Source organism: Periplaneta americana, chromosome 16 (genome assembly GCF_040183065.1).
Source record: "Periplaneta americana isolate PAMFEO1 chromosome 16, P.americana_PAMFEO1_priV1, whole genome shotgun sequence".
Taxonomy (NCBI): Eukaryota; Metazoa; Arthropoda; class Insecta; order Blattodea; family Blattidae; genus Periplaneta; species Periplaneta americana.
The window spans coordinates 58837713-58855535 of record NC_091132.1 but is presented as its reverse complement, the minus strand read 5'-3'; the positions used below and the strand labels follow the sequence as shown (position 1 = coordinate 58855535).

The 17823-nt window shown below is 34.5% G+C and overlaps 2 protein-coding genes across 3 annotated transcripts in view; both read right to left on the bottom strand.

Moving 5' to 3' along the window:
* The window catches only part of LOC138716339 (bone morphogenetic protein receptor type-1B-like), a 68493-nt gene extending 63458 nt beyond the window's left edge, over window positions 1-5035 (bottom strand). Inside the window, exon 1 of the mRNA XM_069849311.1 lies at window positions 4886-5035. Within this exon, the coding sequence (XP_069705412.1) occupies window positions 4886-4988 (103 nt within the window). The 5' untranslated portion in view covers window positions 4989-5035. The remainder of the gene's footprint in view (window positions 1-4885) is intronic.
* Window positions 5036-11375: 6340 nt separating this feature from the next.
* LOC138716344 (large ribosomal subunit protein eL34-like) lies at window positions 11376-17779 on the bottom strand. 2 transcript variants are annotated; one of them, XM_069849329.1, is made up of 4 exons: window positions 17674-17779; window positions 17404-17479; window positions 16350-16547; window positions 11376-11518 (listed from the first exon to the last, which is right to left on the bottom strand). In XM_069849329.1, exons 2-4 carry the CDS (start codon window positions 17466-17468, stop codon window positions 11422-11424), a joined length of 360 nt encoding a protein of 119 aa, XP_069705430.1. In that variant the 5' UTR covers window positions 17469-17479; window positions 17674-17779; the 3' UTR covers window positions 11376-11421. The 2 variants fall into 2 exon arrangements, with proteins under 2 accessions (XP_069705430.1, XP_069705428.1); XM_069849327.1 differs by having other exon boundaries at window positions 17595-17722.
* Between the last annotated feature and the right edge of the window lie 44 nt (window positions 17780-17823).

Below are 17823 nucleotides of genomic sequence, written 5' to 3'. Positions count from 1 at the left end.
AAAATAATTACAAAATAAAACAGTTGTTCAGACAGGATTTTACACAAGATTAAGTACTGGTAACCAATGGTGTTATTATTTAAATCTTGTAATAACTACATCATTTATAGTAAGATGCAGAAACTACCGCCCGATTGCTGTTATTGTATCATGTGCACGTGCAAACCTAGACGTAGAGGAGAAAATATCAGTCACAGAGTACTGAATATGGAGCAGATTTCGATAGCGATATTTTGTCACAGATATTTCGCGTCATCAGTCACAGGTTTATCTGTGACAAAAAAATACCTGTGACAAAATATCGGTTTGTGAAATATCGGCCATCTCTAACTATTAATGGGAAACATACAATAGGCCTAGAGAAATGGTTCATCACTCAATAAGGATTAGTTTTAAGAAAATATTTGCTATGATTAATTTAATACATTTCAAGACAAATTCACATTAATTAAAAATTAAGTGCGATAAAATTGGCTATACAAATAACCTTACATAAAAATTGAGTCGTGACAGTTAAACATTTTGTCATGTTTTAAGAGTTTCGTAACAACGTCAGTTATTTATGACATTATCAATGACATTCCTGTATGTAAGTGTAATTTGTTTTCTTGAACATAATGGTAATATGTTCATTTTAGCATTTTTTCTTTTTCCTGGCTTATAAAATAAACACAGGATATGCCTTACAGTTACTTTCAAAATTTGAAACCAACTATAATAGCTGGGGAGATCATCATTCTTACCACATGTTACCCCCATGCTGGTTGAATTATCGTTCACATCTGCTGAGGCATGTGGACGTGAATCCAGCAATCAGCCTTGACTCTTCATGGGCCGTTGCACCACGGATTATTTTAATTTAGTTCTTATATTAAAGAAATTTTGTGATGCTTTCCAGAGGACCTTTTTCTGATAGCAGTCTAATTTTCAGCAAGGTTCAAGCAAACGTCTACTAAACACAAAAATTAATGGGACAGGATTAGAGATGTTACTTCAGCAGCTACTGCGACAAGACGAGGAGAAGGCTTTAAAAGTTTTTACAGATTAACAGCAATTTAGTTCTGCATCGATTCATTATGAGAGGGAGAAAAAACTGATTACCTTCATTTCAATCTGGAAACAAAAGAACAATTGAGGGAGTGGTAATGATTGAAGAATAAAGCTTGCATTATTCCAATAGGTGAAAAGACAATGTGCACACTTTAATGCTGCTCGACGAAATAGAAGTCAATCCGTGTGTTGTATGTAATATTCATAACAAGTCTTCATCTCAAACATATCTGTGACAGATGAACATATTATGACAATGGCAATGTAGAAATTAATAGAAACGTGTCATGCAAACTTCTGTTAAATTTTCCTATTATTGTACAGTAATTATAATTATAGTTACTCTGTGTGAGCAATTAATTTTAAACTTATTTTCACATCTCCTCAAACCAAACTTTAAAGGCACCTTCCATATGATGTACTTTCACATTACACACATTTACTCAGCAACCACTTAAACAGTATTATTGTATTAAAATATTCTATAAACAAATTGTGTTAATACTGATTAAGAAGTATGAAAATGTACGTATAGCCTATAAATTAACTTTGCTACATGGGCATGTCCTGTGCCATAGTTGCGTGGTCGAAGAATTGCTGGTGCTGGTTCTGGTTCTAATGGAGGTAATGAAACTTCGGTCAAGGTATAGGATCTTGCCCACACAACATCGTAATGAATTTGGGGAGCTACAGCGAGTAGTGCTGACAACATATACAATCTTTGACTCCACATTACACTACACAAGCACATCCCCACAGGAATCACAAACAAAAGGCGCCAAGACCAGCAACAACCAGTTCTGAAGATGGCCGATAACAGGCAGAAACATGTTAACGAGGTAATGTAAAAATTTAACACGAGAAATATATATTAGTTTAATGTACCGAAGTACATATGATATTTCCATGCAGATATTCTGCGTCATCATACGATGAAAGAGTAATGGAACGGAGAAAAATTCTCTCCGGCACCGGGATTTGAACCCAGGTTTTCAGCTCTACGTGCTGATGCTTTATCCACTAAGCCACACTGGATACCCATCCCAGTGTCCAACTTAAACTGAGATGATTCTGTCCGACACATAATAAGACATAATAACATTTCCCGAAATAATAATGAAATCGACAGAAAATTCTTATACTGTAACTTCGTTTCCACGTCGGCCATTACGCTGACAACATCACTAAACAAGAATTCCAGGTTTTGAAAATACTGCAGAGATTCGTATATGCAAGGCATAATAAAAGCCTAACCTAACCTGTCACAGATTAGTATATAATAAGACATAGCCTGAGTGTACACTTAGCGTGAAACTTTTGTAATGTCACCAAAGTTATGTTGATATTACAGAGGAGACAGCTGAAAGAGTGTAAGCGAAGTCGGAAGGGACCTACCTCTTTTTATCCTCTCAGGGACATACAGTACCTCAGCACTTGTTTAACCGAAGAAGTGTTTCATACGTCAGTGGAGAGCAACTTTTAACTACACCATTTTCTTTACAAAATGTAGGCTGTAGCATAAACCTCTACATTAATTATAAATTACCTACTTTAAATATAAACATGTCAATCATCAATTTCGACTTGCTGTAAGCTTTCGTCCACACCTGTGGAGTAACGGTTAGCACGTCTGGCCGCGAAACCAGGTGGCCCAGGTTCGATTTCTGGCCGTGGCAACTTATCTGGTTGAGGTTTTTTTCCGAGGTTTTCCCTCAACCCAATAAGAGCAAATGCCGGGTAACTTTCGGTGCTAGACCCCGGACTCATTTCACCGGCATTATCACCAACTCATTCGGATGCTAAATAACCTAAGATGTTGATAAAACGTCGTAAAATAACCTACTAAAATAAAAAGAAATCTAAGCTTTCACACTTTCAAAAGTCGACTCTTTACAAAATGTAATGTGTAGCATAAAACTCTACATTCATTATAAATTAGTTTAAAAACAAACATGTCAATCATCAATTATTTCGACTTGTTCTATCTAAGCTTTTACATCTTCAAAGCGTCGACTAGACTTAAATTAAATCGAAGAAATTATTTACAACCACACATTCACATCTGAATTTGTTCATGCAGGGCTGTCAACAGAGATAAACATGTCTACTTGCATCCTAATATTTTTGTTTATTATAGCTAACCAGAGTGCGAATTAAGGGGGGAATGGGAGAGATTACCCCCCCCCTCCTGTTTGAAAGTTATCCCCCTCTCATAAATTCATACTAACATCCCTGCCAGGGATAACTTCTATCCCCCCTCCCACAAAATACAATTGTTTTAATACGAGTATATGTACTTTATAAAGTATAAAGTAAGCAAAAAAAATAATATTGAAGTATTATCATCACCAACAAGTTGACAACAATCAATAACTTAGGAATTACACATCTTATCTTAAGCCTGCTCATAGATATAATAATAATTATTATTATTATGATCAAGATGCAAGATAAGTAACTCAGTGCAGCCAAGCATTGAGCCGTATCGAATGAGGATAATAATAATTTTATGTATGGTTTTCTCTATCTAGGATTCTATCCCCCCCCCCCCATCATCAGAAATCTTAATTCGCATCCTGTAGCTAACTAGGTCTATATATTTTACGTAATAGGCTTAACTACAGTAATATTTATTTAAAGGCAACGCATGTAAAAAAAAAAAATGTACCATTACATTCTTCCACATGTCTTCTTGTTTGAAAATTCTCGACTTTCACTGCTGGTTTTTTTCTATCCTACCGTGCGGAAAATGAGAAAGACTTGGTCTGATACATTTCTTGAATGACATCGATTTTCAAGGTCGAATAATAATCGTCCTATATACAAAATAAGTTTGCCAAATATTGTTACGATACGGGTAGGACTGTATTTCTGGAAGCAAAAGACAATATCGAAAAAGTAACACGAATCTTTAATACAAATAATAAGTTGTTGGACTATTTAATAACGTAAATGTTCAGAAAATAGCTATTGTACGAATGCTGCAATTCTAATTTTTGGACGAAAAAAGCTAGGATAAGAAATTACATAGGTGGGCTTCCTATTGCTCTTTTTCCACACAAATTAAAACTATAGCCTAAACAGCGATGGATTCAAGATTGTAGCATTGGAAGCACCTACGTAATAGATCAAATAGCCTATTTATAATGTTGTATGATTAGGGCCTAATCTAATATTTTGAACAAATAATATAGACCTACGTGAACTGCTTAATGCAAGTAATTGTACCATTTTCAAAGTTAACATCGTAAAATTCTGATAATGTTCGCTACTAACTTGTATATAGGCCTAAACAGTACCTACTGTATTTGCCTCTTGCACGAATACTGCAGTGTGTGTATACATAGGCTACACATAAACTACATTTTCAACATAAATGCAATATACTAAAGAACTTCCAGCATTTTGATAAAAGATCTATGTTATATAAATACAAATTAAAATGACATATATATGTCATGATAACTTCTAAAAATGAATTATAGACCTTGTTGTAACTTTTCCTTGGTTTATTTTATTAAATCACTTTTTGTGCATGAACTGTTAAAATGAAGTCTTTCATTTACAATTTGACACAATAATAAACAGACTCATAGCAATGTTTTAAAAGACAAAGTAAAATTATAAATACTACAATAACATGTATTAACTCAACATAATCCTTAAGGGTTTGTTAATTGAATATCAACTACTATCTAAATATTTTCCTCACAGAAGCCATTCGTAAACATTGATGTCTCGACGTATTGCTATACACTAGGCAAACACCACGGAATATATTAGCCACATCCACAAGATAACAAGGATATTATAATAACATATTTATAATACTCACCAGAGTTTCCTTGTCCTAAAAACACTCCAATTCCTAAAATTAAACCTGCTTTTCCGCCCCAGTCAGGGTTACTACCTAACGCAGCCATTTTCTTCACAGACATACCTCATGACGTCACATACAGCCATAGAGAACGGAGGTCTCGCTAGTCCTTGAAATTGGACCACTGAACTCTCCTTCACGGAATGAGAGATACGATACTAAACTTCATGATTTTTTTTTTTTTTTTTTTTTGTTCTAGCATGCCTTCAGTCATGTTCATCGAGAGAAGTACATGTTTATGCCTCAGCAAAGGCTTTCTATATTGTTGCTCAGTCAACTGTCCGAAGACAGGTCTGAACCTCGCAAGTGATACCAAGAAGGGATCACTTATGAGGCAAATAGGCCGAGATAATGGGGTAGGGTGGTCAGTTCCTTTCCCCTTACCTTTTATATAGGAATTTATTAATCTTCAATTCTTGACTATTACTTTGTAATTTAAGAAAACATATGATTTAGTATTCATATACAACTTATTCTTTATGAAACTATTTCTGAGCCAGTGATGGATTTGAATCCGAAGTAGGACAAGAATATATATGTAAGAATATATATCTTCAACGTGAAGTCCTATTATTTTGGATAGAGATGCAATGTCATGTCAACCTCACAGATATCCAGTATCAATCAGGAAGATCACACACACGACACGACTGACATCAGCAAGGGGGATAAGTTTTTAGTGGAAGTGTCAAATCCTTCTATTTTCTGACTGCACATGGGAATGCATAAGTGTACTTCTAACCCAATTTATTCATTAATTATTATAACATTTAGTTGATTAGCTACCTATGTTTCTTTCGTAATTAGTTCACTACTGTACTTATTCCTGTGCAATGTATAAACCGACAATATTCTTGTTGTACTCACTTCACACATTCACTTCCAGTCCCAAGGTCGTTCCCAATGTAACAATTTCTTCCACTACTGGTGCTCCTCTGATTAATCTTCAAGAATACATTCAGGCCACAGTTTTCTCCAAGCAGAATTGAGGGTTCTCTTGGTGACCCCTTGCCATGTGCTGTCGATAATCTTGAAGGCTGTTCATAATATGGAACTGGTTTTTCCAAAATTCTCGAAGAGTAAGGCTCGTTCCTTCGATCATGTCGAAGCATCATTGATCAATCATGTGACACACGACAAGCAAAGCAAATTATGTACAAATTGTGCTGCTTGTATTGCAAGATATTCTCATTTATCAAACAAAAATGTATCCTCATTGTGCGCTCATTTTGCAAAACACTCGCAAACCAAGTTACTCGTAATCCAAGGTTTTACTTGAAGTATTTTATCTTTCATAGTAGTAATTTTATTTTGCATTTGACCTAAGTTACGAATAATGCATTTCCCTGTTTTCCCAACCTGTCATTTGTCATTCTATAGATCACCTTCTGATATACTGCAGATAAGCTATATAATGCAAGAATGAAAAAGTCCCCCTAATAGCCACATTATATTGGAGTTTTACTGCAATGAAAAAAATAATTAAATGCAAATTTCAATCTAAATTATATTTTTTTAACACACTCATTAATACTTACTTACTTACAAATGGCTTTTAAGGAACCCGAAGGTTCATTGCCGCCCTCACATAAGCCCACCATCGGTCCCTATCCTGTGCAAGATTAATCCAGTCTCTATCATCATACCCCACCTCTCTCAAATCCATTTTAATATTATCCTCCCATCTACGTCTCGGCCTCCCTAAAGGTCTTTTTCCCTCCGGTCTCCAAACTAACACTCTATATGCATTTCTGGATTCACCCATACGTGCTACATGCCCTGCCCATCTCAAACGCCTGGATTTTAAGTTCCTAATTATGTCAGGTGAAGAATACAATGCGTGCAGTTCTGTGTTGTGTAACTTTCTCCATTCTCCTGTAACTTCATCCTGCTTAGCTCCAAATATTTTCCTAAGCACTTTATTCTCAAACACCCTTAACCTATGTTCCTCTCTCAGAGTGAGAGTCTAAGTTTCACAACCATATAGAAGAACCGGTAATATAACTGTTTTATAAATTCTAACTTTCAGATTTTTGGACAGCAAACTGGATGATAAGAGCTTCTCAACTGAATAATAACACGCATTTTCCATATTTATTCTGCGTTTAATTTCCTCCCAAGTGTCATTTATATTTGTTACTGTTGCTCCAAGATAATTGAATTTTTCCACCTCGTCGAAGGATAAATCTCCAATTTTTATATTTCCATTTCGTACAATATTCTGGTCACCAGACATAATCATATACTTCGTCTTTTCGGGATTTACTTCCAAACCGATCGCTTTACTTGCTTCAAGTAAAATTTCCGTGTTTTCCCTAATCGTTTGTGTATTTTCTCCTAACATATTCACGTCATCTGCATAGACAAGAAGCTGATGTAACCCGTTCAATTCCAAACCCTCTCTGTTTCCTTTCCTAATGGCATATTCTAGAGCGAAGTTAAAAAGTAAAGGTGATAGTGCATCTCCCTGCTTTAGCCCGCAGTGAATTGGAAAAGCATCAGATAGAAACTGACCTATACGGACTTTGTTGTGTGTTTCACTGAGACACATTTTAATTAATCGAACTAGTTTCTTGGGAATACCAAATTCAATAAGAATATCATATAATACTTCCCTCTTAACCGAGTCATATGCCTTTTTGAAATCTATGAATAACTGATGTACTGTACCCTTATACTCCCATTTTTTCTCCATTATCTGTCGAATACAAAAAATCAATAGTCGATCTATTACGCCAAAAACCGCACTGATGATCCCCAATAATTTCATCTACGTACAGAGTTAATCTTCTCAAAAGAATAGTGGACAAAATTTTGTACGACGTCAACAAAAGTGATAATTCCTCAAAAGTTACCACAGTTGGTTTTGTCCCCTTTTTAAAAATAGGTACAATTATAGACTCCTTCCATTGTTCTGGTACAATTTCCTTTTCCCAAATAGCAACTACAAGTTTATAAATTTCGCTATATAATGCACTCCACCCTCTTGTATTAATTCTGCTGGAATTTGATCGATACCTGGAGACTTTTACTTTTTCAGATTTTCTATCGCAATTTCGACTTCTGAAAGCGTGGGTTCGGGTATAAATGGCTCAGCAGTTTGTATTTCAATTTCGTCCCAATCATTTCTATTTGGCCTATGTACATTTAGTAGTTGCGCAAAATAGTTTTTCCATCTGTTTAGGATTGATGGAGAGTCTGCAAGCAAGCCACCATTCTCATCCTTGATCACGTTTACCCTTGACTGATATCCGTTCTTAAATTCCTTTATACCCTTATATAAATCTCGAATGTTTTTATTCTTACTATTTGTTTCTACCTCATTCAGTTTTTCCTTCAAGTAACCTCTCTTTTTATTCCTAAGTATACGACTTGCTTCCCGTCTTTCATTGAAATAATTCTCTCTCTTCTCCCCAACTGGATCCTGTAAGAATTTCAATTTTGCCTGTTTCCTTCTTTCTACTACCATGCAACAATCTTCATCAAACCACGGTTTCTTTTTCTTAGTTTCATAATAACCTATGCTCTGCTCAGCTGCAATTTTGATATTTTCCCACACGCTATTAACATCTAATTCTTTCTCAACTTCGTCGGAACTTTCTAAAGTGGCAAACCTATTCGAAATTTCGACCTGATAATTTTGCTTAGCTTCCTCGTCCTTTAATTTCAAAATATTGAATTTAGTAATATTAACTTGTTGCTCTACTCGCTTGGCTACTGATAATCTTTCTCTTAATTCTCCAATCACCAAATAATGGTCAGAATTACAGTCTGCACCCCTGAAAGTTCGAATATCTACTATACTAGTATGTCTCCGTTTATCTATCAAGATGTGATCCATTTGGTTGTGTGTCAATCCATCTGGAGAAGTCCAAGTATATTTATGTATATCCTTATGGGGGAATGTTGTACTTCTGACAATTAAATTTTTCGATGTGGCAAAGTTGACTAATCTAACTCCATTGTCACTACTAATTGCGTGTAGGCTCTCTTTTCCAATAGTTGGTCTAAAAATATCCTCCCATCCTACTTTAGCGTTGAAATCCCCCAATAAAATTTTCATGTGATATCTAGGGAACTGATCAAAAGTATGTTCCAATTCCTCATAGAAGCTATCCTTTATATGGTCGTCTTTCTCTTCTGTAGGGGCGTGAGCATTTATAACTATGATGTCGCACCATCTACCCTTAAGTACTAAATATGATAACCTGTCACTGATAAATTCGACCTTTTTTACTGCTGATTTTATTCTTTTATGAACAAAGAATCCTGTTCCTAATTGGTGATTATTGTTTCCTTCCCCATAATACAACAAGTAATCTCCTATTTGTGATATGCCATTCCCATCTAACCTAACCTCTTGTACTCCCACGAAGTCTATTCTATATCTAGCTAGTTCTTTTGCTACTAATGTTATCCCTCCTGTTCTATAAAGACTAGTTACGTTCCAAGTGCCAAATCTCAAAACCTTATTCCTTTGCTGTGGTCATGCCAGAGAATCAGTCCTATTCCGAGGCTTATTGTAGGGATTCGTAACAAGCTGTTTTTTACAGTGATGGGTTGTTAGCCCTTCGCCCAACCCCCAAGCTGGAGGACCACCCCTTATCGGCTGTCCACGACTGCTTATTCAATATATTCGCAGCTACCCTCCATATCTGGAGGCCGTCTCCTCTATCCGCAACCTGAGGACGCGCCATGCCGTGGTGATAGGGACCCACCATACATGGACACACTCATTAATTCTTATAATAAAGATGATTATAATTCATTTGCATTATTTCTGATTTACAGATATGGAATATGAATAAAATTCGTTGCACATTTTAGGAGATGCTTACAGATGACATGCCAAGAAATAAATTTTATGTTGTCAGGGATGCTCTAAACATAAATTTTCGTGAAAATCTCTAAATATTTTGGGGTTTCACAATACTTCATATTTCCTCTACATGCTTCACACAATGAGAAAGTAAAAGCTATTTAACATAGAAACTGAAAATCACAGTTGAAGTGAATGACATAAAACTGAAGCAGCTTCAAAAAGGCCAATCAAGACATCAATCATTTGTAGGATTAAATGATCCAGAAAATGTTATAAAGACACGAGACTGGAAGAGTGATTGTGTAACTAATCAAGAAGAAATCTTTACTGCATCATATGATTCAACTACCTGAAATTCAGACAATTCCGCCTTATATTTGCACAGTTCGCATATGTTAAGAAAATAAAGATCAGAACAATTCCTCTTTGGCTTAGACCAAAACAGGTGAAATACACGAAAACCAGAATGAACACAACGTAAAAAGAACAGTGTGATCTCTTTTTCAAAAGCAAAAATATAAAAGGACTTAGGAAGGACAATCTATTAGGAAGTATTCATGAACATGATTAGTAACTATACTGAATTTATTGCAAAGAGATATGGTAAGGGTTTCAAAAACAAAAAATTGTAATGCTTTCTTCCTTGAATGTAACTAAATATTACATGAAATGTAATAAAAAAAAAATTAAATAAAGAACAATGCGGTGGCATCATGCTTGATCTGAAGAATGCAGAAAGATCCCAACTCCAGATTGCTTCATGCTTCAAGGCTGCTCGGACCTGTATGTTACCGGTGACTGCCACAGCTTAGTACAGTCTGAGATGTTAGTGATATTACATAATGTGTTTGTGTATTTCTTTTAAATATGTTTGAAGTGTGTGTACTGTGCATTAAATTAGTTTAGATAGTTGAAATGCTAGCTGAAAAGTTTATTTTACAACAGCGAATATTGATGTACGAAACTTATGTCAAAACTGATGCATACCAACAAGTGTGTAGGCAATTTGTAGACAAATTCTCCGATATTCGACCTCCAAACAGAGGTACTGTTCGAAACCTTGTCATGAGATTAAGAGAAATGGGATCACTGAACTCTAAAATTTGTAGGCCAAAACGAAGGGTTCTAACAGAAACAAAAATTGATGATATTGGTGCATGACTTGAACATTTTCCTAATAAATCTTTATGCCATGTTGCACAAGAAGTAGGTATATAAAAACTTCAGCCCATAAGGTTACTAAACTTTTAAAAATGAAACCTTACAGAGTTACTGTAGAAGAACTTTTGCATGTGAATTCAAATTTCATCAAAAGATGTCGGGAATGTTTGAATGCTTTCAGTAACTACTGTAACATAGGTTAATGAAATAAAATGACGATTGTGTGCATGCCATTAATTAATGAAAGTTATACGAGTGCAATACGCCAGAAATTACGGATCTTAAATGCCGCATTTTACCTCACACTCTAAATGCTTTCTCTTGCCCAAGTTCTTCAGATCAAGCGTGACGCAAACGCACTGTATATATTATTTTTTCTCTAGTTGGCATAGGAGTTCTCTATAGAAGTGTGTGGGTAAATATTAAAATGGTTGACATATTACAAAAAACAAAGAAAATACAAAGTTTATTTTAAGAATGTATAATTTTTCTTTTGAAACATATTACATATTTATTTATCTCCTTTCTTTGCCTTTGCTGATGCTTGCTGTGCTTTCAAAACCTTCACAACAATCTTCTGTTCTTCAATCAAGAAGGCTCTAACAATTCTGCAAAAGAATAAACACTCTTGAACAAGAGAAACAAAGATTTGCTATCATTAAGAAATAGGCTACTGATACACAACAATTTTACGAAAAGTATACTGCCAAACCAATACAGGCCACTTTATTTCCAACACAACTTAATGGGGTGGGGGGGGGGGACGCATTTTAGTGAAGTTTGTTTATTTATGTCTACAACAGGGCAAAACCTCAATTACAATAGACAGTACAAATATTCGCTTAGAACATAAAATTGGAGATAACATGAAAAAAGAGATAAAACTGATACAAATGCAAGATAAAAAAAAGACAAATACATACTACATAAATAAAAGACACATGTTAAGATATAAATAAAAAATACAAAATAAATATAAATGAAAAATAGATAAATATAGATATCATAACCAAAAGATGTAAAATGTAGCTATAAATGACAAATTATAGAGTAACAAATAGCAATATTATTTAAAATCAACTACTGTCAATATATTAAAAATAAAATATTTATATTTCATGTAAGAAATTCTGAAATCTAGATCCCATGTTTTACACATTTCATTGAATTTTGAACACATTTTTAACACTGGTGAATTTTTATGTCCTGAAGTGTTTGATTTTTTTTTTATAATATAACAATATTGACGATTTCTTAAATGTGATGTTCTAGCATTAAGCTGGATTTGTGATATTTCATTATTATCCAGTAGACTATTGAATATTTTATACAATAAAAATTGCCCAGCAAGTAATCTACGACTTGCAAGAGACATTAAATTAAATTCAACAAGTAGAGTGTTGTACGAAATTTTGTTATGAAAGGCCGAATAATGATATTTTTAAAAATAAAGATATCTTGAGAATTGTTTTTGAATTTTTTCAATTTGATTACTGTGTGATTTACAAGTGGGTGACCAAATTATTGAGGCATATTCCAATTCAGTGTGAACATGACAATTAAAAAGGAGTGTCAAAGTCGAAGTGTTTTGTAAATTTTTTGAATTTCTAATAACTAATCTAAATCCGTGATGATGAGGGACTAAACGTAGTAATTGTAAACAAGAAGAAAAACCATAATTCTGATGACAAAATATATCCTGATTTCCTAGAATTATAATGACGAATTTTCACCAATTTTGTAATTATTTGTAAGTAACATGAAGAAACATAAGCAAAATAATTTGACTATATTACACTAAAACTAGTTGTAAAAAATAAAATAAAAGACAAAACAAAAAATTCACTACAGAGATTCGAACTCGAACTGTCTGCATAGAAGTTAAGTAGCTTAACCATTTCTCCACGCCAAGCATGCTGTGGAGGTGTTAAAATGCTGTGTTAATTATTTTATTAATTCCTGCTCCTTTACACTCTATTGCCTAAGGAACATTCCATAAATATGTTGATGGTTAAATAATTGGCAATAATTAATTTGCAAGTTGTGCTACAGGCAATATGACTATTATACTAACCTAAATCCGTGATCATTAGGACCTAAACGTAGTAATTGTAAACAAGAAGAAAAACCATAATTCTGATGACAAAATATATCATTTCCTAGAATTATAACAACAAATTTTCACCAATTTGGTAATTATCTGCAAGTAACATGAAGTAACAAAAGCAATATTATTTGACTATATTACACTAAAACGAGTTGTAGAAAATAGAAGAACAAAACAAAAAATTCTCTACGGAGATTCGAAGCATGCTGTGAAGATAGCCCAAATCAGCGCCTAGTATTATGGAGTTAATGAAAGTGGCACACGGAGGTTTACAGTAGCGAACTGTGCACTCACCTGAAGGGAAAATTTTCACTGCTCAAGAGGCCAGCCACTTTCATTTTGATCAAGTGTACTATGCCATGATTTGAGTACGAGATTTAATGATTTTTTAAAGTTTCGAAACCTATTTCGATTAGTCGAAAATCTCTGGTCAGTAAAGACAGCAGATGTAAGGCCCATAACACACTTGAAGAGTTTTCATTGGCGAGAAAAATCAAAGATTGATGACATGGATTCAAACGGACATCCACACACTGGAAGAGATTCTCGCTCGAGGCAAACACCTCGAGCAAGTTTGTCGCTGAAATCGGTAGCTCAGTGAATTTTCTTAACACATTTATCAAAGATGTTTGACATTTGTACTCTTTTATGACGATTGAATGTACTGTAGAAAAAGATGAAAAAGTAATATCACAGGTGGCGATGAATTGTATTGTTTTTATTGACAATGAGGAAAGATGGCTGAAAATTGGAGTCAGAAACTTATCAAACTTGTATGATGTCACTTGTAGGCCTATTTATATAATACACTGGATGAAAACTATAAAAAGACGAAACTTAAAGAAAAAATCTGGAGACAAATATCAGATGATCTGAAAATAAGTAGGGCTATATTGGCATTCATACAGTCTCCTCTGTAGATTGAAAACTCAAAAAAGTTTCATATCCATTGTTCAAGAATTAAAACAGAAAATCAATATCCCGAATTTAAAAGAAAACTTACAAATTAAACCAAACCCTTTAACTCTATTAAATATAGAATATAATCTAAATTTAACAGAAGAAATACTGAAATCAGAAGTAAATACTGAAACAATTGTCTTTAGAGACAATTAATATTAGGTACCCTCCACAAAATTGGCTTCATTTATACACTGACGGATCCTTGATCTCCAGAGAACAAGGTGCCGGTGCAGGTGTTATGTGCTGTCTCTTCTCACTTTATAGATCTTTTGGATATGGAACAACAAATTTTGATGGTGAAATCATTGCAATAAGTGAATGTCTCAGGAATCTTCTATGCCACATCAATAAATTTAGGAATGCAGTTATATTGTCAGACTCCAAAGCAGCTATTCTATCAATAGTCTCTAAACACACACCTTCATCTCAAACAGCAGAAATAACTAAAATGCTCTCTCAATTAATATCACTCAATAAAAAAATTGTATTCGAATGGATACCATCCCATTATGGAATCCTGGAAAACGAGAATGCGGATGCTTTAGCAAAGAAGGGCAGCACTGCTACTTACAGACCTGTTACTAAATCTACGTATTACTCTGCGAAGAGATTTATTAAATCTACATACTTAGACTTCAACAAACAAAATTTGATAACTCAATCCCAAGGGAAAAAATGGAACTCTCTGCATCAAAATCCACAGTTACTTCCCGATTTACCACGAAAATCGTCTGTAGGTGGATTTAGATTGGCAACAGGCCATGATTGTTTGGCCAAACACCTGCATAGAATTGGAATATATCAGTCCCCTAACTGCCCATTGTGCAACTCAAACCAAGAAATGGATTCGAACACCTCAAAATCTGTGCTTCAGTGGCTGGTCATGATAATATCTTTGAAAAATATTGGAGTGCAAGAGGTCAAATGACTTTATTGTCAAACGCCTGGCATTAGAAAACAACAACATATTTTATTTTGATGCAATTTAATGGCAGGTATTAATTATAACATTTGAAATAATGTATCTGTATGTCTTAACAGTTTACATTATTTTAATCATAACTTAGCAAAGAATCTTCTATCATATCATGAATGACAAAAAACCTGAGGTCTATTCAACCTGAAATATCGCCTGAACGTATCATCATCCAAATCAAAATCAATGTCCGAAACTCGCCTTATCTTCGTGAGATACAATGCGATTTCCAGATATTTCTGGCTTTAATTTTGGGCCTACTTTTTCTTTTCATTAACAAAATATGTTTATATTACTCCAGTTCCTCATCGTCTGAAGATTCACATTCAACATAGTAGTGTTCGTACATAATTTGTAAAGTACGACAATACACTTACAGGTTATATGTTTAAGTACGACAATATACGTAAATACATAACCTGTAATATTTTCCCCAATGAGTGATTACTATAATCAGCAAAATGCTCCCTGCATGACGGCAGTGCATAGATGATCATAGCAAGGTGTGATCTGTGACAGCAAGAATTCGCTAAGTGTGTCGAGGAAGGCTCTTCGCCTCTTTCTTGCAACATATTTCTCGCTAGCGAGATCTCTTCAAGTGTGTAAAGGGCCTAACAGAGTTGTCAATTTTTGGTCCTGAGATTAGAAATCCCAAAAATGAACTTAGTGGTCTCCAGCAGGATTCAGAACTAGCAGGTATTTTTCAAGAGAAACGAAAAACAAATTCAGTTTTAGAGTTTTGGAATACAGTTCCAAAACTTGGTATTTGTGCATGTAAAATTTTGTGCCTTTTTGGATCAACATATATTTGTAAAATTACTTTCAGCAAGATAAAGTTCATCAAGGGTAAACATAGATCTCGTCTCACCAATGTGAACTCGGAAAACCTGCTGAGGATATGTCACAAATCAACCAGCTCGTATTGACAAAATTGTGCAGAAGAGTTGCAAGAGTTCGACCATCAATTTCACAGCTGTAGTCTATATAAGTGTAAGTTATCTTAAAATTATGTAGTAGTAGTAATAATAATAATAATAATATAAAAATCAATGACATTAACCAGTAATGAATGTATGTTTATATATAAACGTAATAAGGCTACGTGTTACCAAGTTCGAGTACTGTGAAATTTGATGCAGCTCTCCAACAGATTCGGTTTTCTTGTAATTTCTAGTGAGTACCACTGGTCTAGTTCTTCTATAGAATTACCTCCCCCCCCCCCCAAAAAAAACAGAATAAATTGCGAGAGATCACTCAAGTTATCTTAGGGTGCTTATTTACCTATACACAGGAACAAACCTAACCTCATTAATTACCGTGGCAATCTGGAATTATTAATACCTGCACAAGTATGCAAAAATAATGACATTTTATAAACGATAGATTAGTTTACCTTTCTTTTACACATTTATGGCAAAGCACACCTCCATAAGCCCTCTTAACAGTCTTCTTTCTTCTGCACATGCGTGATCTTTCCATAGGTCTTGCTGGCTGAATACCTCTCAATTTGTCCTTACATTGACCACATCTTGGTATCTTCTTTGGCTTCTTCAGGTACTGATAAACCAACTTTCCACCAGGAGTGCGGACACTGTTGGAAACAGTAAGTCGCAAATTAGCAAAAGTTTAAAGTAAATCTAAGTAGGTACTGTCCGTCCCAGTGGTTATGTCACATCACTGTTGGGCACTTTCCTGAAAATATTTGCTACGGAACTGTAAGTCTACGTAATTTTATACAGCTGCTTAAAATAATTTAAAGAAAAGGGTCTCGTGGGAAAATTTCAGTACACGGATTCACTGACAATTATATCTTCAAATACTAAAAACAGCAGATTTGTCTACGTTTGTCGAATGCGCATCATCATGTTTACAAAAAGACATTTTTCAGTGCCAATAATTTAATTTGTGTATACAAGATTGGAATTTTGAAGTAAGAGGGAAAGGTTGCATTCCGTGTTCTGGAGTTTATCGGCTACTGCTAACCATTTGATACATCGTTGACAGTATTGTACCCAGACCAATTTTGTTTACACCAAAATGATTGAAATTTAAAGGGAGAGCGACATTTCTCTAAGATTAGAGTCCAGTTTAGGTGTGTGTGTGTGTGTATTAATCGAAAAAAATTCACATAAATATGCATCCTATTTTCAATATTTTCTAGCCCTTAATTTTCGATTAATGCACACACCTAAACAGGATTTAAAGGGTAGTGTTATACTGATTACCAAACGTAATACCACAATACTGAGAAAAAACCCCGTAAAACCTTACGGCGTAAATAAAACTCAAATCTCAATCAAAATTGTGTGTTACCGACCTGCAAATCTGTTTTGTACAAAGATACACATGTACAGTGCGTTACATATTCGAACGGTAAATCTTTTAACATTCATATTACACATGCCTCTACATTAATGATTTAGAAAGAAACAGCTCAAAATACTTACACTCTTCTTCTATTGCTTTTTGTGTTGTACGACAAACGTCGTCTGTATACGAGCCTTTGCACCATGGTTTAGCGATCTGGAAACAATAGGGTTATGTACTTCAGAATAATGTTATTTTCCAAAATTTGTAAGACTTTCGCAACTCTTACTACAAATATGTTACCAGCCACCTTAATACTTTTATAACTTACAGAAGACGATTGTAGAAATCGTATTATTAATGTGGATGGACTTGGATTTTAAAACTGAAACACGTCTAAAACCACTCACCTAACCTCGTTCGCCGGAAGGGAAGTTCTCTAGTGTTACTGAACTTCCGGAGGAAAATAAAAACAAAATTTAAAGATGTTTTCGTCACTTACAAATAATACAAAACTACAAAATAAATATTAAATTACAAAATTACTGGGTGATGTGAAT